The sequence below is a fragment of the Aythya marila genome (genome assembly GCF_965140915.1).
Source record: "Aythya marila genome assembly, chromosome: 1".
In the NCBI taxonomy this organism is placed as follows: domain Eukaryota; kingdom Metazoa; phylum Chordata; class Aves; order Anseriformes; family Anatidae; genus Aythya; species Aythya marila.
This window is the reverse complement of record NC_139042.1, coordinates 2,927,159-2,949,922: the sequence shown is the minus strand read 5'-3', so window position 1 is coordinate 2,949,922 and position 22,764 is coordinate 2,927,159. Positions and strand designations below refer to the sequence as shown.

At 42.3% G+C, this 22,764-nt stretch overlaps 1 protein-coding gene across 1 annotated transcript in view; it reads left to right on the top strand.

Annotated features, from left to right (window-relative positions):
• GUCY2F (guanylate cyclase 2F, retinal) overlaps positions 1-9,948 on the top strand; it is a gene marked incomplete at both ends in the record, with an annotated part of 44,703 nt that extends 34,755 nt beyond the window's left edge. Inside the window, one exon of the mRNA XM_082784653.1 lies at positions 9,810-9,948. Coding sequence (XP_082640779.1) covers positions 9,810-9,948 — 139 coding nt within the window. The remainder of the gene's footprint in view (positions 1-9,809) is intronic.
• Positions 9,949-22,764: the final 12,816 nt, after the last annotated feature.

Sequence of the window (22,764 nt, the reverse complement as noted above, 5' to 3'; positions counted from 1 at the left end):
CACTTTCCCATCTGTCAGCTGGATTACCTTTACTGCCAATGTGTGCTTTCCCCAGTCATTCCAGTTGAGAGATAAAAATGGCATTTGGTTGTCTCATGCTTTATTTTGCACCTTGGGCGACCTAAACATCTGCAGATGGGCAGTTGTGGTGGTCTTGTTGAGAGCTGGTGCTTGTTAAGAAAAGCTTAATAAATTGTGTTTGGTTTCATCCCCATATTATCGAAAGACAAACCTATGGGCCATGGATTTAAGGTTTGCATCCTGGGGTTGGAAGTGCTTTGTGAAGAAAGGTCTCAAAGTAATTCTAAGAAGATTGATTTTGTCTTCATAACATTTCTGAATCTGTGTCTGACCCCATGAGTTATCTCCTGGAATTCATAGGAACTTGGACTACTTGATGAGCTTACTCTCACTGACAGTCTGTTAATGCTCCTTGCTGTCACAATAAGACCATGAGTACTGTCCATGACAATACTCCATGAAATATGGAGTATTTAAGGTCTTCACCTCAGAGGTTTGTGAAAAAGATGGCAGGTAACATCAAAAGAAAGTGTTAAATTTATCTGCCGTGTACAACCCCTCATTGTAGAACCCATCAGCCAGACAAAGCTGAAAGCACAGTCAGTAGGAGGAGGATCTCTTGACACATGAAATCAATTTTCTAGCTCTGGTGGGCAGTCATGGGCAGATCAGGTAGCTCATACAGCAGTTCATATATATTTATGGATCAATCAAACTACATTATCTTACTTCAGGCTATCGCTGTGCTTGTAGTAGTCTTGGCACCCTCAGATCTGCAGAACAAACACGGACTTTACATAGATGATAGACTTTGCATATATGAATCTGCTAGAAGCTAAACTTCAGCAAATGTAAAAATGTGTGAGGATATTCAGTTATGTGACTTGGTTAATACCAATAGCCCATAAAACACTGGGAAAACAACCCCTTCTGGCATTGCTGAAATTACTGAGAGAATATAGCTGATTATCTAGTAATAAACCTCAAGCCATAACCAAATGACTAACAAAGGAACAATTATTGCACCTACATAATTTGAATTTAATTGATATTCACCAACCTCTGTGTTTAATCCTAATTACAAACTTATTGGAGGCATTAATTGGAACATTCTCATTGATTTTCATTGCCTGCACTAGGCTTTCATACATTTGCAGTTGTATAACGAGGTTTGGGTAAACACACATTACTCTTAAAAGCCAGGTGCTGTGGGTAATGTTCACATAGGATACAATGCATTTTAATTAAGAAGAAAGTAAATACCATTAAATTACCTGACACGCTTCTTACCACCCCAACTTTCTTCCAACCGTGCATAAAATCAAATGAACAAAAACACTATTCTTAAAATTGGCCTTATGCCAAGCTGCTCAGGGTCTGTGTGTGTTTTTGGAAGTAAAAGCTTACTGGAAATCAGGTAAGAAACCCTTTCACGTGCTATTTGTAAGAGATAGGGTGGATGTTCACTAGTTGACCCAGGGCACAAGGAAAGAGGAAGTTTAATGCCCAGACTGCAGTGTTGCCTCCTGCTCCAGAGAGTTTTTTTTTTTTGAAGGTGAACCTCCTTCTTTCTGGGTCTGGTCAAATTGCAGTTTTACCCGCTTTAAGTGAGACCTTTAGGTTTTCTTTGCATCACAGAAAACAGGGCAGGCTGTTAAACAGGCTCCTTAGTCCTTTCCTTGCTCCAAGGCAAATTCCTACACCTTCCCCAATAGATGTCTACCTTGTGATGGGTATTATTTCTCCTCCTTTCTTGCAACTTGTTAGGGTTTGTGTTGCTGCATATCAGGATTGGGTTGGGGCTTCATGGTGCAATAGTCACATAAGGCAAAGAAAAGGGATTTCCACAAAAGCCTTATATTTTATTGGAGGAAATAACAGCCAATTGGGGTGGGCACAGAGAAAGCATACCAAAATGATGAACAGTTGAGCAGCTGCCTACCTGCAGACTAGATTATTTTTGGAGATTTCACAATCAGATAGGTTTGAAGGAAGGCTGGGAGGTTTCTTTGAGGGTACACCAGGAGACTAGTTTTGGGGCTGAAGAGCAGACAAGGAAAAAGCATAAAGATGCTAGATTACAGATGTGAGAAACTAGATTGGGGCACTCCTCTTGCCCCAAACAGCACAAAGAACATGATGTTATGCAAATCTATCAGATATAAGCCTAATCTAGACTGAATCATAAATGCTTTTGGCAAAGCACTGAAATATTATCTACTACTAGGAAATATTCAATAACCATTGAAATTCAAACAACAAACAAACAAACCACAACCTTCAACAGGAGAAAGGATCATGTTCATCTGCAGTTCCATGGAGTTAAGTAACAGAAAGGGTCTTCTAACTTTCCAATTTCTGTGATCCCATTTTAGAAATCCCTTGCTTTGGTACAGAATACAGGGCCTTCAAGCAGAAATCTTCTATCCCAGAAGGTAGCTTTATCTGGGAACTTTCCCCTTATAACACTATTTTAAATTATACAGAATATCAACTGGAGAAAAACAAATACAATTCAGTGATGAAAGATATACATGTAGATCATGGTTGCTCTCAAGGTTCTCAAGGGTTTTTAACCATAAACAGTGCCCAGGGAGGGAGCATGCAAGAGTTCTGGATTATTATCATCAATCCTATATCCCTGCTCTTGAATCAAATGATGTAGAAGGTCTAAAGTCCAGAAGAGCCCATAAGACAACCAGTCCAAGACCATCAGAAATAGTAAGCACAACATGCAGTGAGAAATCACTGAAAACTGATGGTGCAACCAGGTACAGGAGAAAGTCTGGGGGCTTTCCCATCCTCCCATACATGAGGGCCACCCTTGGGAAAAGCACCAAGAACTTAATTTAAAATGAAATGGGTTAGAAGCAGTGAAGGATGCTCAAAGAATCCATATCCAAACACCAAATGATAAAGGTCAGGAAGAAGACACCCACTGGGACAACAGGGTTTCTTGTTCTACCCTATGGGAAGTTCTCTGATTCAGTGTCTGTAGGAGACACTCGGGCAGGATGGGAGAGGATCAGTAGAGAATCTTTACTGTTGCTGCTGATGCTTCTCTCTGAGCAGCAAGTGAAAGGATTTCTCTTCAGGATCCCATTTGAAGTTTTTTACTCAATGCACATTTTAACCTGAAATAAAGAGCTTGTAGAGCAAACAGTAGTGATTTTTTTTTTCTGTCCTTAGATGGCTGGACTTATATAATAGCATCATAAGATTTCATAAAAAAAACTTTGTATAACATATAAGAAAAGGTTTTTCTGGGAGAAATAAAAGCATATTCTGGCTCATAGACTTGATCACCCAAAGACAGGACAGATACTTTTTGTTTCACAGTAAACGTTTGCTTCTCAAATGATTTCTGAACCCCTAATACAACAGCAAGATGAAGAAAAAGGAATGTTCTGCTCATGTTTATGGCATAAAGCAGGTGAGAAAGAAGATTTTTTTTCTCTTAAGTTTGATCATTTAAAAGGGGGAAAGGGAAAGAAAGGTAGTGAATCATCTTCCTTTGAACAAGACTCTCTGACTTGGAATGCAGTTGCTTCAGCTGATTTATTTAAACAGGCTCTTTATGAGCAAGCTGAGGCTTCTGGAAGAATTGGCTGGAATATTAGATTAGAGAATTTCTGCCTTTAGCAAGAAACCCCAAATGAAGTGTTCAGAAAGGAAGCAAAGTCAGGTAGGAGCACTGCCTAACTGGAAGATGTGATTCAATGTGTCACCCTTTCATCTGCAGGTATTCATATGCAGTCCTGAAATTGTGCTCAGTATCTGTCTTTGTTGTCTATGAAAAGTGAAACATGGGGAAGCCTGAGCTGAGATGTAATGGGCTGCCCAAGATCCCTGCACCTTGCAATAAAGTATGCTTTGCTCCAACACAGGGGGTTGTGTGAGCTGGGGATAAGAAAAGGAGAAAGAAGGGATGAGAAGGCAATGTCTTCTGCAGTTTTTGCCAAAGGGTAGAGAGTGGCCAAGTCATAACAATGCTCTCTGTGGACCTGAACTTTCCCCATATAACTGGGAACTAGAATTTGTACTGGCTGCCTCAGGTTCAAGCCAGGAGATTGTTTTTTCAATGCTCAGGAAAAAAATTAATGTGGTTCTGTTATTGTAATACACCACATTCAGGAAAAAGAAGGCAAATTCCTTAACTTCTCTGGGCAGCTGCTGTAGGACAGGCAGGCAGATCGTGTCCAGGGAATTGGAGTGCAGGACTTCACATGAAATTTTCTCCAGCTGGCTTCAGAAACAAGGTGGAGGGAAGAGAGGATCTTGGAAAATAACAGCTGACAGGCAGAGGGGTTTTGCAAGAGGTTAGGAGGGAGGATGCAGAATCAGCAATCTCAGTTATTCAGACACTGGCAAGTTCGGGAGATGTGTCAGTGCTGTTTGTACTGGATCTCCCTTCTTATTATTGTGCTGTGGATTGTGCCAAGTCATTATCAAATGGTCATTTGATATTTGTGTGAGCAGTTTTTGGAGCTAGAGCTCAGATAATCTGATATTGTGCTTGACTCACAAAGACCTTGGTGCGGTCTTGGCCTTCCAGTGGGTCACAACCTCCTGCACCATTGTGCAGAAACAAGCAACAAACGCTTCATTCCCCTGTGGATAAAGTCCTGGAGAGTGGAATCAAAGAGCAAGTCCCCTCGTGCTTACTCTTTTGTGACTGAATTTTACCAATGCTTGCATAAAGGGCCTGAGATAGAAGTGTTCCTCCTCCCAGCCCAGTTGGTAGGATTTTTTCTTATGTAAAGTTATTCATCTCTGGCATTAGATACATCCATCTGAGCTCTCTTATCTTTTTGAGTCAATGTGGAGAAATGGGCACTTCCAGGTGCCACTCTTCTGCCCTGCATAGGACATCTGCTTTGGGATAAACCCTAACTGTGATCCAGCAGCTTCTATTTCCCTCCACTGGCTCAGAAGAGAGCCCAAGATTTATGCCTCCCATGGAGACATCTCTGTTGCTGGTAGTTAAAACTCAGTGGGAGGAATCCCACCTGAGTTGCAGATTCCCAGAAGAAGCCATTCCTCATCCAGCCCATCAGGATTATGTCCTTCAGGCTTCCCTGTCCTTGCAATCCAGCCCTGTAGGCTCCAGCACTCACGGGAAGATTTATAAATAGAAATCAATGTTTCTATAAGAAGGAAAGATGTTCCCAGAGCCAAGGATTTAGGTAAGGCATAGAGGACAATGTGGTTGGATGTTACCATTTGTGAAAAATAGGCAAAAAAAACCTGAAACCTGTTTCCTGTCTCTCACCAGAAAGGTGGTTAAGTTTGTGCTAAGTTTTCAGAGGAAACTGGCAGTCCTGAGGGACATTTAAATAGGATTTCCACTTGGAAATGTGCCCATAGTTTTGAGAGCTGAGAATCTCTGAAAGCATCACCCCATGGAAGGGCAAATTGCACTGAATGGAGCTGGACTAACCAAAGGCAAGGTCTTCATAGAAGTTTGGTTTTGCTCTTCTCTTTGATGAATTAAAGGGGGATCAGAGGAATAATGGAATGAGTCACGGAGAGTTCATCTTGTCGAATACACTCAGAACACAGCCATCTAATAGAAACCTAGTTTGAGCTCCTCCATCAACAAAACCATTCATCTCATCCTGGGAGAGGTGTGTAGGACATGTCAAGTGCCATCTGGAAGTGTCTGGCTATACAGATCACAAAACATGTCTAGGCATTACAAAAACATCTCAGGGCAACTTCAGGACATTTAAAATGGATTTAGCTAACCTCACCCTTTGCAATAAATCGAGCTGAAGTGATACAGGAGGGGAATAAATGAAATCTGAGCAAGGCCCAACATTTGTTTCCCTTTTTCACATCAGAAGACACATTTCACATAGTCTCCGCTATGGTCTGTTCGTTATTGCACATGAAACTGAATTGGTTCTCTCTCTAATGGCCTACATGTTCACTGCAGGTGTAAAGCTCATGGGTTACCCTCGGAAGAAATTGCCGAGTTCAAAAGGAGGAAAGCTGCAAAACTGCTTGAGAAAAAGGCCTAGATCTGAGGTAGTAGCTGTAGGACAGTCCCAAGTAGCTCTGCTATTTTAGTGTCTGCTTGTGTGTTATTTGTCTGCACTTCGCTGGGTTTAGTGCCACGCTTTTTCTTGTCAAAAATATGTATTACTCTTTTAAAGTGTCTTATTCAAAAAGGTGCTGGGAACTGCGACAGAGCTGTCTAGAAACTGTAATAACTTTGTTGGGTGATTTCCTAGCAAAATTACGACCTGCTCTTGCATGATTTGGTTGGAAATCAGAAGTTATATGTGTATAATAGCATGAACTGAGGTACCTGATCAAATAGGTGCTACTAGAATAAAGCTGGCACATAAGCTTGCACGCACACACAGGATCTGATGCCCCTTGAGAATGTTGCATGGTTACGGTTTTTTAGTATCTCTGAGAGCAGCAATAATGCTGCTACTCTGTGCCACTGAATTTGTCTTAATTTAGGCTTTCTTAGAAAAAGACAGATGTGGATGAAAGCCCCCAGTGCCTCTATACAGGCTGCTTACAAACTTCTAAGGTACACAATATCAAACTGATAAAAAAGTTCCATCCAATTTTCTCACAAGGCTGAAACCCAACAGAGCACTTCTGGGTGTGTTTCTCTTTCCCAGCCATGACTTTTAAAGATCTGGGGGGTGTTAAGCTGTTTCAACTCCCTTAAGAGATACATTTATTCATTTATTTTTCTGAGAACAAAATTTGGGACATACTGTGGAGAGACCTGTATAAGTGTTACCATACATGAACACTCACAGCTAAATATAAGCTCCAAAGCCCAGAGGACCAGCATGCTGATCTATACCTATGATCATGAGCTACTCCTCCAAGGCCAGAAACAAAACTTGGGTTAGCACTGCCTGGCAGAAACTGTACATATAGTAATATAAAAACATTTAGCACATATATCACCCACAGATATATTCTTTGGTTAAGGCTGATTAGCAATACATTATAGAGAACAGAAGGTCCTCGTTAGCTCATTTGGCTTGATTCATAGGAAACAGCAGAAAAATCAGTAAGATATTCATACCTGGAGCTTTTCAATGATCCTAGTTCAATCCTTCCTGTGTGTCTGAAGCTTTCAATGGAGCAACTGCATTCTCAACAGCCACTTATCCCCATGTCTCTGCTTCATGTCGTAGTCGTATTCCCATCTGATCTTAGGTGTACTTCATAAGATGAAAGGAATCATGCCATCAATAAGCTTGTTTTTCCCTGATAAGAATAAAGGGACTCTAGACAAGTATTTCAAATGCAGTAATCTATAATTCTTTCTCTCAGTTTACAGTCCAATTTGTTTGACATCCTTTAACAGTCTTGCTGTGATAAGATAAGGTTCCCAATCTCTACTTTTGGAACATTCATATGCTCTGGAGTCTAGAGGCGTGCCAAGACTGATCCTCATGCTCAGAAGATGAACCCTTTAGCTGTGAAAGGCTGTGGACTCTGTTGTCCATGCTGTATCCTCCTTTCTAAAACAAGTGATGGTTCTGGCCAGATCTTGATAAAAAGGTGCAGCAAAGCATGAGCACCATCAAAGTACACCTCAAGGCATCCAGAGATAATGTACTTTCTCCTCCACCAGAATCTGTAGGGATTCTACTGGGAAATCATAACGTGGATCATAACATGGGTGCAATGACCCACACAAGCAAGTGGGGTACAGCCTGGAGCACCACAGGTGTCCAAGGCTGTTGTACAAGTCTGGCAGATAAAACAGCAGCTGAAAGCACCAAGGCTCAGTTTCTTGACCTATTCTCTCTCTCGTTCTCTCTCCTCTTTTTTTGCCTCTCCCTCTGTTTTAATGACTTGTCCCATGAACTCATCTCAGTAACAGTAGACCTCTCAAGATTCCTGTTTGGAAAATACAGCAAACACCCAAATCACTGCATCTTGCTGGCCAAACCACAGACTAGCAAGGTGTGGTGGACCAGCAGTTAAGATCTCAAGGAGAAGTCTGAAAGCTCATTCAGCACAGGGTGTGTGATAAATCTTCGCTCTGTCCTTAAAGGTGAAACTGACCCTTACACAGAAGCACAATACAATTACAGCTTACTATTTCTTCTTCCAGCTCACTGCAGGGATAATCTTAGGTGATTTTGCCTGCATGATCTCTCCAAAGACTAAAACCAGAACTTCAGAAACCAAACACTCATTTCTATTGATTATTATTTTGTCCATCACATTTTTCTTCTCTTCCACCTTTCTTCTGCTCTGCATCAGCTACTTCTTCTGCCTTGGTATGCAAAGACATCTCCCAGAAACACAGTGGAAGTAAAATCTTCCTTGTTCAACACTAGAAAGGCTTAAAAAAGACACTTAAGGATATTTATTTTCCTTGTTTCATTTGTGGTTGCACAACACTTCTGATCATTTTGACAGGGGCATCAGTTCTTTCTCATAATGTTCAATGAATGAAATGTCAGGGTCAATTCTCCACTGAAGCCTAAATCACGTTGAGATGATATATTTGTAATTTCTTAAGACTCAGGAATTTGCCTTTATTTTTCTTTCCTGTTTTTTGCCCTTGGCTGTCTTTGGCTGTCCATGGTCTCCCACCAAGTGTGAGAGTGAAGGGGGCAGAGTGTGTGCTGAGGTTGGAGGCCCCAGACCTTCTCTTGTTACATCCAGATTTAATAGCCTGTCCTCAGCGGCAGGTATCTTATACCTTTGGGATCCCTGCTTTATATAGTCACTTTTACATATATTTTTATTCTAAAGCAATTGCTTGTTCATTGTACGACAGTGATGTTTACAGTTTAAAACCTTACATATCTGTGTGTGTACAAAACAGTTTCTCACCTATTTCTTTTCCATATTTATGTAATCATAACTGTGTTATTGATATGTGTTAGAATTTGGTTCTTTTCAGTTTACAACAGTTGGGATTATATTTTCTTCTTTTATACACAGTTAATTTGATTTCATGGGATGCTTTTACAGGACATCTAGAAAGTTGAGACCTACCTAAAACCCTGCTATTCACTCATCTGCTGGCCTTCTACAAATTCTTGATGTTTCATTTGTATCTGAACCCCCCGTTATATTATAATAAATCCATGCCTACCAACAAACGGTAGAACCTGAGCACCATGGACACTTAGAACTTCATTTCAAATGAACCTCTTCAGCTCCATCACATCAGTTTACCAGCTTGGATCTAGATTTAATCTCTGAATTAGACAAGCTCTTAAATCTTAAATCTTGCTCAGCAGAGCCTGTTGTGTTAGGAGCAGTGCCAGGCTGAGGCAGCAAAACTGCATCTGGATCTGAGGTGAATGTCAGCATTTTCTGTTTCTCTGTCCCTCTTGTGTTGGTAATGGTAGGATCATGGAGCTGTCTGAGCAGCTGAGCCTTCAGATTTCCCAGAAGTGGTAGTGAATGACCTCAGACCCAGAGAAACCCACACAATTAGCAGGGAATCTCTGCTATTAGCAGACAGAGGCTTTATCAGACTTGTGATGCATAGTTAGAAGTGTTCTTCATGAGCAGAAGTGATGTTTACCTTTACGAAGTGGATATCCTTGGTGAAAGCTCTGTCCATTCCATTAACCCATGCAACTTCTCCAGCACTTGTATGGTCTACTGGGACCACCACATCCCTGCTGTTCTGTATCAATGACCCTCCCTGCTTGATGCTTCTTGATGGCTTGAAGAAAGTCTAATGTTTTTGCTCTTTCTGATGCAAAATGATGTAAAATAAAAAGCTATTCCTTAGTGAGCAGGGTTGCTAATTCCTCCTATCTTCTGTTTTACAGCCACAACTGGTCGGGCATGCTGACCAGGAAACTCAAATTTGTCCTGAAGAACACAAAGAGGACACTGACAAAAGCAACCTTTAAAGAACTGGGGAGCCTGAAGGAGACTGAAATGAGTCTTGAAGAGGAAGAAATCTAAGAAGAACACAGCAAAGAACTAGTAAGACCAGGATGAACAGCATGAAGTCAACCCCAGTAGAGAAGTCCAAACCCTCCGTTTAATTCCCTCCCAGCCAAAAGCAGTATAGTTGCTGAAGCCTCTTAGCTCTTGCAGGGGGAGAGCCTGAGAAGGCAGATGAACCCCAATCACCATTTCTCATTGAAACTGGGCACTGGATCAGAGCTTTATTCACCATGGTTCCATATGTGGAATTTTTTGACTGATGTCCATTGGAAGGAAAGCAACGGTGCTTTCCTTCATCAGCACCTCAGTCACAAGGATGGGCCCAAGGCATATTTTAGGTAGGTCAGTGTGGCAGCACAAACATATCCAGCTGCACTTGGGTCTATTAGAACAATAATGCCAAGTGTTAACTCATTAACCATTTTGCAATAAATAGGTTTGTTGTTATAAGAAATGCTGGTTAAAAAATAAGATCGACACAATTCAGAATAAAATGTTTTTGACTACAAGAAAAAAAGATTTTTACTCCCCCACAAAGGGAAATTTTGAATCAAAAGGCTTTGTTGCTGTATGCCAATTTAAGCTGAAACATTTTCTTTTGAATTGACATTTCAGCTGCAAATGCCATTTTAATGCTATTTTCAAACTAAAATGACTGTTTTGAAATGAAGCAGTTTGGTATGAATCAATATTTGTTTCCAAATGCCAAAATGTGATCTGATCAAAATGCCAAAACATGTCATCTTCACAATCCCAGATCTCAACTGGAAGTACATTTTTTTCTTTATAAACACATATATATAACATATCTAAAACATTTTATGCTTTTCATCCCAGAGCAGGATGAAAAGAGAATGTCAAGATACTGGAAAACTGAGATGTAGAGAATGATGTTCTACAGTCCCTTTAGCTGAGTGATACTAATAAGACTAATGAATTTTCTTACCTGCAGAAGTGAGGCAAAGGGAAGGAAAAGTTCATTATTTAATCAGTAGAAGAAGCCTAAAGCATCACAGAATTTTTCCTCCCCAGTCTCTAAGTAGTGTCAAAGCCACTAATATCCAAAGTAAGCCTCACAGTGGGTAAAAATAGCTTCCTACAAAGGGCCAGCATTTGGCCTGTAGGCACTTCCCACAGAGAACACTTCATCAGAGTCAAAAATTTTTATTGTTGGCCACTTCTTCTTCCAGATTTTTTACTTCTGTTCACTGTCTGGCTTTTAACAGACTCCTGGAATTTGTTGTTGTCTCTCCAGCCAAGCTAAAGAGAACTGCAGATATGGTAATTTAATCAATATTACCACGAGAAAGTGCTTGTTGAAAACACCAAGACCTTTCTCAAGCCCAATTTGAACTCATCAACACTGCACCCAAAACAGGTTTTTACCAGTTAGAAGACAAATAACAGTGAACAACTCTCTTACGTTATTGCAGATGACTTTATTAAAGAAGGCAAGCCAAACTCCACAAATCTCAGAAGGATACTAAGTGAACAGCTATTTCACCATAGCAAGTATAAGACGTGCACTGTCAAAGTACATGTAAAAGCTGTTCATGCTGTATCTATCTGAACAGTGAAAATGGGTCTAGTATCTACAATACCCAGACTGAGCTGATAAGTAAGACACAGGAGCAGTTTTGCACTGGCAGCTGGATTGCCAGACACCAAACCTTAAGATCTGAAATAATGCTAGGCAGATATGTTTAATGAAATACACCTTTAAAGTTAGGTGTTGTAACCCCAAAGTGAAGTCCATCCCAGATATCCTCATTCAAATAGATGAATCGTGCCCTAAAAGTGCTTGCCATTGACTGTAACAGAATCTGCACCAGTGGAGAAACCTGCATCACGGATGACTAAAGTCAAGCTGGATCAACCTCATTCCCACATAGTTCATCATCAGTTCGGAGGAAGTGCTGGACTCCCTGACATTTTCCCTGGAAAACTCCACCACTGTGCTTGTCTAGATGGCAAGTATGTGCTAATCCTCTCTGAGACACTTCTTATTCCCAGCACACAGGCAAAGCGGATGTAAAGGAAAAAGCATGTGAGCAAAAAACATAAAATCCTGAAAAACTTCTGATTGATCCCTTTATCTGGTAATGTGACAGCAAGCAGGAGAGAGCAAGACTTTCTACTTCTGATATATGTCAAATTACACATTTGTAAATGTATGAGAAGGAAAAACACACAACAAACAACAGCAAAACCCAACACACTTCTTCAAACTACTGCTATGTATGTATTCTCTCAATATCTACCCATATGCACAGATACATATGTATTTGAATTTTGGGGTACCCAGTGTTTTTGTTAGTCTGAGACAATTTTAAGATAATGCTGGGTAGCTGCAAACTGAATTCTTCAGACGAAGAGCATTTAAACAAGAAGATTTCAATCTGCCCTTCTGCACACAGTTTTTGAATTCCTTCTTCAGCATGCTGTCTTCAAAAATAAACAGCATTCTTTGAATTTATTAAAAAACACATAAAATAGTAGATCTGTGGGAAAGGAGAGCAGAAAGGCAAAGTTCTGATCACTGACGACTTCAGTAATCCCAGGATAATTCCTAATTCTCTTTGAAGCCAGTGTAGTTTTTTTTCCCCTCTTAATTTCAACAGGAAGAAGCCAAGGACTCATCCCCAAGTGTGATAACCTCTGCTGTTAAAAAGCCATAAAATATATTTATATTTTCCTGGTATTGTTCTGTTTAGACAGGTTTAGGTTTACTCGTGAGATTTCTTCCCACACTAAACATAATTACTGTATCACACTCTTCTTTTGTTATTCTGCTCCTAAAAATAGTGTTTGGATGTTATGATGTTAAGATGGAGCGTGGAAGCAGCAAATGTAAATCTCGTAGCTCTGCAGCCAACTTTTCAGGTGATTGTGGGCAGGTTGCTTGGTTGATTTCTTGGATAGTGAAGCACCCACTCTAGAAAACACCATTGCAGGAGGGTTTACTGCTAATGTTATAGGGTAAAATTTAATGTAATCATGCAAATCTGCTGACAGCTGTAAAAGATGTACTTATGCACAATATAAACCATCTGAATATAGTTTATATTTCATACAGGATCCACAGTATTTTTCATAGTGAATTAAAACCAAATGCCAATAAAGATCCTTGGATACCTATCCCTCCACATGAAAATCTTGTTCTTTTATATATCTTTACCTTTATCTCAGATTACTTTTCAGCTCTCTCTGCAGATAAGGTTCCTATAGAGAACCCCATATATTCACTCCATTATTAATTAATTTAGAGGCAGACCCCAACAAGGTCTCAAAATAAGCAGGCAGTGAAAGTATGAGGAGATGCAGAAGAACCTAAGGATGGTGTGGAGCAGCCGTGGCATGGATGGGTGTCAAAATAGCTGCAAGAACCTGTATCTGGGAAAGTTTCCCATACTAGGGAATACTGCAATGGGAAGGGAGTAGCATTACTCCCCACAGCACATTGCTCATTGGAAAATATCAAGATCCCACCCTGGGGTTTGGGATTGCTGCAACGTGGCAGCAGAAGTAAGGCTGTGGGTAATTCTGCAGCATTACCCCTCTTTTTAAACACACAAAATTATGTTGTCTCTGTCCTGGCATCCTCATGCAACAACACCTTCCCTGAAGCTCTGGTTATTTTCCTTGGCATTACAGAGATTTGTCTTCCAGTGGTGAGGTCAGGGGCAGCTCCATGGACAGCTCCACTGCAGAAGTTGCCCTCACTTCTCTACAACCTCCTGTCCTCACATCAGCAATGGATTTGCCCCTTTGTCAAATGGATGGGAGACATCAGGGCATCCTGCCCCCTTCTGTCTGTGTGACTGTCCTGGAGGCAGCAGCTGGATGCAAGTCCACAGGCATCACCAATGAAGGTGGGCTAAGGATTTCTTACCCCTGTAGTCACACACCCTTGGGTTCCCCTTTGGTTATGCCACAGAGTCCCAGAATGACCTCATCTGTGATAAAAATAATCATTTTGAATAAACATGGTGAAGCTTTTCAGTTTTTGTCCCACCCCTGGTCTTTTTGCAATGGCCAGCTCCATGTTCTAGGCAGTGCAAGAAACATCTACCACTTTCCCACTGATGCTCATTACTTTGCAGCTGTTGGTATTGTTTTGTTCACCATCCTTTCCCTCACTCACAACAGTTCCTCACAGTCATGATATCTGGCTTCATGATATCTGCAGATCTCAGTCTGCCTTGGTTCTCCTTCCTTCCCTGACCAATATGTTTTAGCACCTCTAAATTCTACTGAACAGCACAGGACCCAGCAGGGATCATCAAGAACCACCCACAAGTGTTGTTGCACAATTAATCCTGATGATTCAATTCTGGTCTTTGCTTCCTGCCTCCGCTCCATGACATTTGCCCCTCGCATTGTCATTGCTTGGAGCAACACAGCCTCCTTAAAAATAGGACAAGTTTAAGGTCTCATGAAAGCTAATAAAAATTTTATCATCTGGTTCTCCTTTCACTAACAGACTAAAGTGTTTTTTGTTTGTTTGTTTTATTTAAATGAATTAAATCCCCCTTTTGCCACTCTTTCTCCTTGACGTGGTCCATGAACCAAACTAGGTAGGACAAGCTGCAGGCGCAGTTCAACAACTGTACAACAGACCTTGGAAGTAAATATCCTCGGTTTCAAAAGGCAAGATGTCTAAACATTTTTCATTAACATATGTGGAGAAGCTCAGGGAAAGTCAATATGGGGCCAAGGACCAAAGCTGTCGTAGGTTATTTCTGTGTAGGTCGGATGTCCAAATGAAATCCACAACGTGGAGCATGAAATTCAAGCTGGTCTCGAACAGAAGGCATTTATTAGCATTGAAGCTTTCTCTGTTATTGTTGCTAGAACTTGCCAAGCTGTGAATATTCCTCAGTTTCCAAATGGAAAATGCTCTGGTTGTCTCCCATCATCTGCCAGACCCCTCAGCTGCCCATCTGCGGGGCGATCCCAGCCACCCAGCCCAGCCTCATGCTACAAAGCAGCCCCGGAGGCAGATGTCTCAGATCCAACCTCCGCATCCAATTTCCTTCTTTATTTATTTTGTTGTTGTTCAGAAGCTGGAACTGAAACGGCATTTCAAAATACTGAAATCCTGCAGGAAACCAACTGACCTTTCTCCACGCTAGTAAGAAAGCTGTAGGCAGGAAGAGAAGACAGCAAACAGGCTCTGCGTGCCTGCAGCTTGAGTCTTGAGCCCTTTGCTCACCAGCACTGTCTGAATGCCACATAGCACAGGGTAACAACTAATGGCAAATGTACCGCAATTAGCTGCTTTAATAATCAGCCCAGGTTGCATAGTTTATTCAATATTTCTTCTGCAGTAGTAGCAGAGGACTCCACTCATGTATTGAGATTCTAGTGCTGGAGAAATCACTTACAGTCTGCTCTGACATATTATTGCTTTAAAGCACAAACCTGAAAATTGTTAATCTGAACTTTTCTGAGTTTAAAGGAAGTTCAGGCTTGGCTCTGAGCACTCACTTTGTGACTCAGGGCTGTTTGTAATAAGAAAGCATCACAGGAGCTGAGCATTCCTTGCCAATCCTTGTTTTGAGCCGTCTGTGAAATCTTGGCACTGCGTCCCGAGAAAGCTGTGTGGAAATAAAGCTTTTGTTTAACCTACTTGTGTGGGCTTCCTGCAGAGGTGATTGTCTGCCTGGCCAGAGTTGCAGCTCTAGCTCCCCAGCCACCATCATCACCAGAGAATAACCACGGGTTGTTATCCAAGCAAGGTGACAAAGGTTATTCCCAGGAAGATGTCATCAGGGTTGCTCTGGTTGACTGCACCATCACTGGAATGAGAGGTAAAACTATGGCCTGGTACACGTGCTGGGTCCAAGCCTCAGGAGCAATCTTCAGAGTGTCCCAGCACATGCTGGGGAGCAGGGGTCAGCCTGAAAACAGCTTCCCTACACCTACTTTGTAGCTTTGTCCTGGTGGCTGGGCATTGGAAAGGGTGCAGACTGTCCACCACTGGTGTGTGTGGCCAAAGAGTAGTAACTTCTTCATCAAATGAGGCTAGAAAATGAAAATGTACTTATTTAGGTGGAATGAATCATTGCATGTTCAGGCACTGCTCTCCATGTGTGCCCAGCCAGCAGAAGATGGGCAGATGGAAATGTACGAAGTGAAGAACCTTCCTGCTATGGTAGAACAGCAGGCTTCACGTCCTCAGAGGTCTTCAGCAACTCATCATCATATCTGAAACTTCAAGACAGCCTGAGCGATGAGAGCAAACCCCCTTGCATGGTGCTTTGTGGTCTTAGAAAAGGAAAAGAATAAATGGATGCTCCTTAGAAAGCAATGGTGATGCCTGCATGATTAAATATTACATGCCTCGTCTCCTGCTCTGTTGCTGGAGCCACCTCTTTCCCCTCTCAAACATCCAAAAAACCTGTTGGGAATATTCCTGGTGCCAGGAACATTCTCATAGACATGCTATGAGATTGGTCGGGATGGTGTTTGCTGGCTGGGGGACAACCAATAGTAGCAATTTAACAGCTGAATCCAGCACCCAGGAACTGGTCTCTGGTTCAGCTGTAGCTACATTTGTTTTCCCAAAGTGAAAAGAATGCAGTTTCACTCAGAAATGTTGAGGGGAGAACCAAGGTGCTTAGATAAGAAGTTCCCCTGGTTCACTTCCCAGTAGGCAAACCCCAACGTGAGCACAGCCTGAGAAGTCACCATTGCCAACCCTCCCACTTTAATAGGTCAAACCCAAAGAAAAAAAGCCTGGGAACAGTATTTTTAGGCAATGTCTTTTAAATTCATGCAAGTCCTGAGAGCCGCACTGTTGAACATCATTATCCTCACTACCCATGCCCAGGTGCTGGACACTTTTGCACCAAGAGCTGTTTCTGCCACCTTTGCCAGAGGAGTGCCCCATTGCAGCTCCTCCCTTCTCTTCATCATCCAGCCAAAGGAAAGCCAAATTGGTAAGAAAATAAGGAACCAGAACCACCTCAGCAAGGAAGGATGACTTTATTGCCATTTAAATCCTCATCTCCTGCAAGACACTACCCTTTCTATGAATCTATTGATTTTGCTCAATGAACTGGCCAGAAGATGATTCCCTTCTCCTCGAACACAAGAGCTGGGGAACTGAAAGTTTCCCCTTCACAGCTGAAAGGGGAAAAGAGGGGAAAAAATAATGTCAAGCCCTTGCTGAATTGAAAATAGAGAGGCTGAAGGAATCTCTCTCCTCCAAGCACGCTGCTGTCAGCCCAGGGCCACCTCTGTCTCTGCGCCCTCCTGGTAACCCGGACTGGCATTGTGTAAGGAAAAGCACATCCATGCTGCGGCGGTTATTTTTATGCTGTCCTGTACTTGCTGTAAGAACTGGTCCTGCAAAAACATTTTGCTCTTGATTTTGTGCAGCTCACCCAGTTTCAGCGAGGTTTATTTATAGAGAGGAAAAGGACAGATGAAGAGCTCACAGGTCTCTCCAAGATGGAAAAAAATAATAAAAAAAAAAAAATAAAAAAAAAATTAACTATGCTTCTATTATTTTCATGCTGAATTATTTTAACCGAACTAAATGTTAAAACAATCACAGTAAGGTAGAAAATATTCAGCATAAAAAACAAGAGCTAAAGCCCATGGCAATAAAAATCTACTGATCACATCTGCAACATTCAGATTTAGATTGCAATTTAGATGACAGCATTTTCTGCCATATGTCAATACATATACATAAGAATATACATGTATATTTATACTTGTATATGTGTACAGAAATATATGTAAGTATGAAAAAAATTAATCATCAGCCATCCACCACCAGAGGGCAGGCAAAGTATATGTAAATCAGTCATCCTAACGTGTTCCCTGCACATGTCAATGAATGAATTTTTCAGTGGCCAGAAAGGTATTGCCACTGTTTTCTTTGACCATCTCCAATGACTTTATTATCTTGAATCTTGAGCCTTACGACATCCTCATGTTGCACAATGTACTTTCCTTTTTTATTATCATTATTAAGTAAAAAACTCTCTGCATTTTTCAAGGATGAAAGCTGGGAGCGGTGCACCATGAGGTAACCACAGGGAGCATCACATGAATGGTGAGAAACTTCCTCAGTGCTAAGGCTGAAAGGGGAGAGGACATTGCCATGTGTGTATCTGGAGAAAGCAATAGGCCAGAGGGAGCTGTACACATCCACTTTTCAGTAAATATAACCTAATATTACTCCTTCACAATCAGCAGATATCCACTGATGCACAGCAAAGGGACTGGTCCCTTTTGGGGTGTATTAAAAATCGATTAAGAGTGTATCACTTGACAGCAGAAAATGAACGAAATTGAGATCCAGCAAGGCTGATGTGAACCATTAAGCAACGTGGGCATTCCCTTCATCCTGAATGCTAGAAACATCTCATTTCATCAATTTACATGTGAGGTTGGTAAGCCAACCTTCTAGATATATACAATTAGCAAAAAGAAGAGCTTCTCTTCCTTTCATAATATAGAAAGGATAAAAATATGGGAGTCTAGTCACCAGAAAGTAAATCCTAAAAAGCTCACTCCTCCAAACAGGGGATGCTTATGGTATGGCATGGAAAGGCAATGACCTTCTAGATGTGATGGACCATGAGCTCTGTTAAGACCATGGACTAAATCCCAGTCAGAATCATTCCAGAAATACCAGTTCCAAAGTGGCTTCTCCCAAGGAAATTTGGAAATCATTTTAAGTGACTGATATGTCCTACCTGGGCTGGAAAGCTGGTTATACCCACACCACCAAAAAATCCAGTTGGTCCTCTATTTCCTGCCTGTGAAAGGGACTTGTTTCCTTTCCTGCTGAAGCTGTGTCTGTGTTAGTCACTCCTCACCCCTATTGTGCTCACAGTAGAAAGTGGGAGCTCCCCATGGGTGATTCATCTGCCCTATCTTTGATGTCTGCTGGAGAACAAAATGAATCACGATCAAGGACTCCCATTTCACCCCTGTAAGCTGTGCAGTATATCAAGATGAGTGGCTTGCTTGATAGATGCAGACCTTGCAGATGTCTACATTTGATCAGAGCTATCTCTTTTGTCTCTGACATCATTCTGGGGTTACACATTTGTGTAAGGAAAAGGAGACCAGGAGTTTACTCAGCTCTTCAATGCTGCTGCCATGGGTTCTTCTGTATGTGCTTGGCTGGGAACTGGTGATACAAATTTAAGCAAAATTGTATGTGCTTCTAAATTCTCCATATTTCATCATTCCGGTGCACTAAAGCTCTCAGTGGAAATGCAGCCTGTGCAATGGCTTTAAAGATTTTGCTGAGTGCTTCTGACCTCTGAAATCTGGAAGGCAGTGTTCAGCATCGAATTAAATGCTCACTGTTTGGAACAATCTGAGACTGATAATCAGGGTTAAAAAGGCAAAATTTCCTTCAAGTCGTTGTCCTGTGTCTGCTTTCTCTCTCCATTGAAATACCTCCATCATCCCCGCACATTTCCCAATGTACCCCCCACTTCATTATTCGGTGTGGAGGGGTTGCTAGATGGTGCAGGTGCCTTCCTCCTCCTTTTTTTTTTGTTTCAGCAAAAGCACTGTGGAAAGGGACTGCTGTGAAGTACTGTGTCAGCACTGCAAGGAGCACGCTGAGGGACGAAGCCAGGGTTTCAATGTTTTTCCTTCATGCAAAATATCCAAAATACATCATTGAGTGCTGCATTAGATTACTCAAGGAAAGCCAGCATTTGTACAGAAAGCACAGACGTTTTGGAAATAATCCAGAATCCAGCTGTGGGCTATTAAAAAAAAATAAAAATCAATACATGATGACGTAGGGATGGATCAAGGGGCTATGGGAAGGATCAAAGGGTTTAAGGAACATGACAAAAATAGAGCATTTCTAAGTCATTTCTTCTATCCCTAGGATTATGATTGCAAACATTTTTTTTTCTTTTCTTTTTCTTTTTTTATTTTTTTCAGGGTTTGCCTGAAAAAATCAGCACAGAAAGAGCAAAGGACAGGGCAGATCACACTCTTGACCAACTGTAGTGAAACACTTTCCACAAGAGCTGAAAATTACTCGTTTCATGATCAGCTTCAAGACCTTGCAGATATAATGCCAGTAATCCCTTTACTACAGCTTCCCTGCAGAAAGATACCACCTACCCAAAGCAAACAGGGAAAGAAAAGGGACAATAGAAAAGGGAAAACTGATTGTCAACAGTGGTTGGTAGCTTAAAGTCATTTTGGCAAGGTCTGAATCAACACTGGGGACTAAAAACACCAAGGGAGAGACTGGCTTTCCTCTTTATTTCCCCGCTCAAAAGAAAATGAAAAGAATGAAGAAAAGTGGATGATATTTCAGTTTGAATTGACTGGGGGATCTAAAAGGGAGAGAGATGATCTTTGACATAGCCAGCAGAGCAAACTGTTCTCCTGCCTGTTGGCACCACCTGATTCATAGCTCCTCGTGTTACTGCAGAGATATGAGAAGTATTTGCAAGAGAAACCACATCAGACTCATCTGGTTTTGCCATTTCAAGATAAACCAGATCTGTCACATGGAGCACAGCTCCCTGAACCTGTTGATAAAGCTTGGGACATTTGAAGTGCCAGCTAGAAGAGGGCCCTGGAGATGGTAGAGGAGCAGGCAAAGCCCAGAGATGCTTGAAAAAGCATGGGTCGGATGCTGCTGGACGAAGACTGCCACCAGCCATCAGAGCCGGCAGGCCAAGTGCAAGGCAAAAAGTCCCTGCCCTTATTTTTGTCTTCTCAAGACCCAGCAACTTTCCTGCAAGCCACACCTCAGAAGTCACTGGGGACGGGTGTGAGTCTGAGGCTCAGTCATTGGAAAGTAAAACCAGAGGATGCTGGAGACACTTTTAGCCCTCTACAATCCAAACATGAATCCTGCTTGCCTCATTCCCCTAAAAATTGTGGGAGTCTCTGAAACTCCTGAGCTATCCTTTTTCTTGCTCACGTTTTCCCTCCCTTTTTCTCTTGTTGTCTCATGGCTTCATGTTCCAGCAGCCTCTGTATCTGGCTGCCATTTCCTCCCCAGCTGTACTTTTTTTTATCTCCTGCAGTCTCTCACTCTGCAGAAGACCCTTTATTGCCAAACCACCTCATCTAAATCCTGCCGTGATACCTGCTCACACTGAGAGTTTCAATAATATCTGTCATTCATGTGGTGTCCAGTGTCCCTCAAACACCACAAACGTCCCAAGCACCATTACGTGCATTTCATTTTTTTGTTCAATTCTGGAGCACTGCCTGAATCCCACTGTGCCTTGGGATGGGCAGCCAAACAGCAGTGACAAGATGAGCCAGGAGAATGCCAACCCTGAAAATCAATGATTTGTAGAATGGACACTGCTGACCATTTCCTAAAAATTTACATCTGGCTGGAAGGGCGAGTCTGGAATGTCCCAGGAGAACTGGCCACGCATTTTTCACTCTGGTTTTCAGATTAATTTTGCAGATGCTTTTAGGTTACTGGTAGTAGGGTTAGAGTAGCTAAGGGATATCTCCTTTGCAGTTGTAAGTCTTCAGCTTGCAACAGGAATGTCTTCATGGTCCAAGGTCAGGTTAACCATTACCATAACCTGGGGAAGGTTATGGTTGGTACCAGAGGGCAGTAAGTAACATTCAGACAGGTGCTCGTCCCCCTTTACTCTGCTCTGGTGAGGCCACCCCTCGAGTGCTGGGTTCAGCTTTGGGCCCCTCACTCCCAGAAGGACATCGAGGCCCTGGAGTGTGGCCAGAGAAGGGCTCCGAAGCTGGGGAAGGGCCTGGGACACAAGTCCTGTGAGGAGCGGCTGAGGGACCTGGGGGGGTTTGGGCTGGAGAAGAGGAGGCTCAGGGCAGAGCTTATTGCTCTCTGCAACTGCCTGAAAGGAAGGGGTGGGGAGCTGGGGGGCGGCCTCTGCTCACAGGGAACCAGGGCCAGGAGCAGAGGGAACGGCCTCGAGTTGTGCCAGGGGAGGCTCAGGTTGGAGATGAGGAGACATTTCTGCTCAGCAAGAGCGGTCAGGCCTTGGGACGGGTTGCCCAGGGAGGTGGGGGAGTCCCCATCCCTGGGGGTGTTCAAGGAGAGGTTGGACGTGGTGCCTGGGGACAGGGCTTGGTGGTGACATTGGTGGTAGGAGGTGGTTGGAGCAGGTGATCTTGGAGGGCTTCTCCAACCTTCATGATTCTGTGATTCTGTGAGATGCCAAGAGCAGTGTCTTCCTCAGAAACAACTCAAGACAGAGTCCTGAAAGCTGTAGGCACCATAGGATGAAGCTGAGGACAGGAACCACAGCTACCCTGGTGACCTGCACAGCCCCTGTCCTGCTCCCTACTACTGTCAGCACCAAGGCAAGCCAAAATCCCAGTGTGTAAAGCATCAGCAAGCTCCCAACCGCAAAATTCCCCAAGGAGCAACAGGAAAAGAAAAAGAGTGAAGAGATCAGAAATCTTGGCCCTCTCTTTCCTCATGCTTTTTTTTTTTTTTTTTTTTTTTTTTGAAGAACAGGCTATAATCAGAGCTGAAGGAAATGAAGCAGAAATATCAAACTTTGTTTAGTCTGGGGAAATATCATTTATAATTAGAGATGGGCATCCTGTTGACATGATACAACCTATTTTAAGCGTGAGGTGAGCACGTGGTCAACTGCTAATCTTTTGCAAGTGATTAAAAACTGCCAGTTCATCTCTGAGTGTCTGCTTTCTTTCTTTTTTTTTTAAAGTGTCGTTTCTGAAAAGCAACTGGGCTAACGTCATCTCGAGATAATGATGCTTATACTGGCAGTGATGTCTTGGAGCATCTCAGAAGCTGGGAGTTTTGGTTTCTGTTTATGCACTCCATGCCAGTCCCAGCAGGCAAGCCCGCTCATC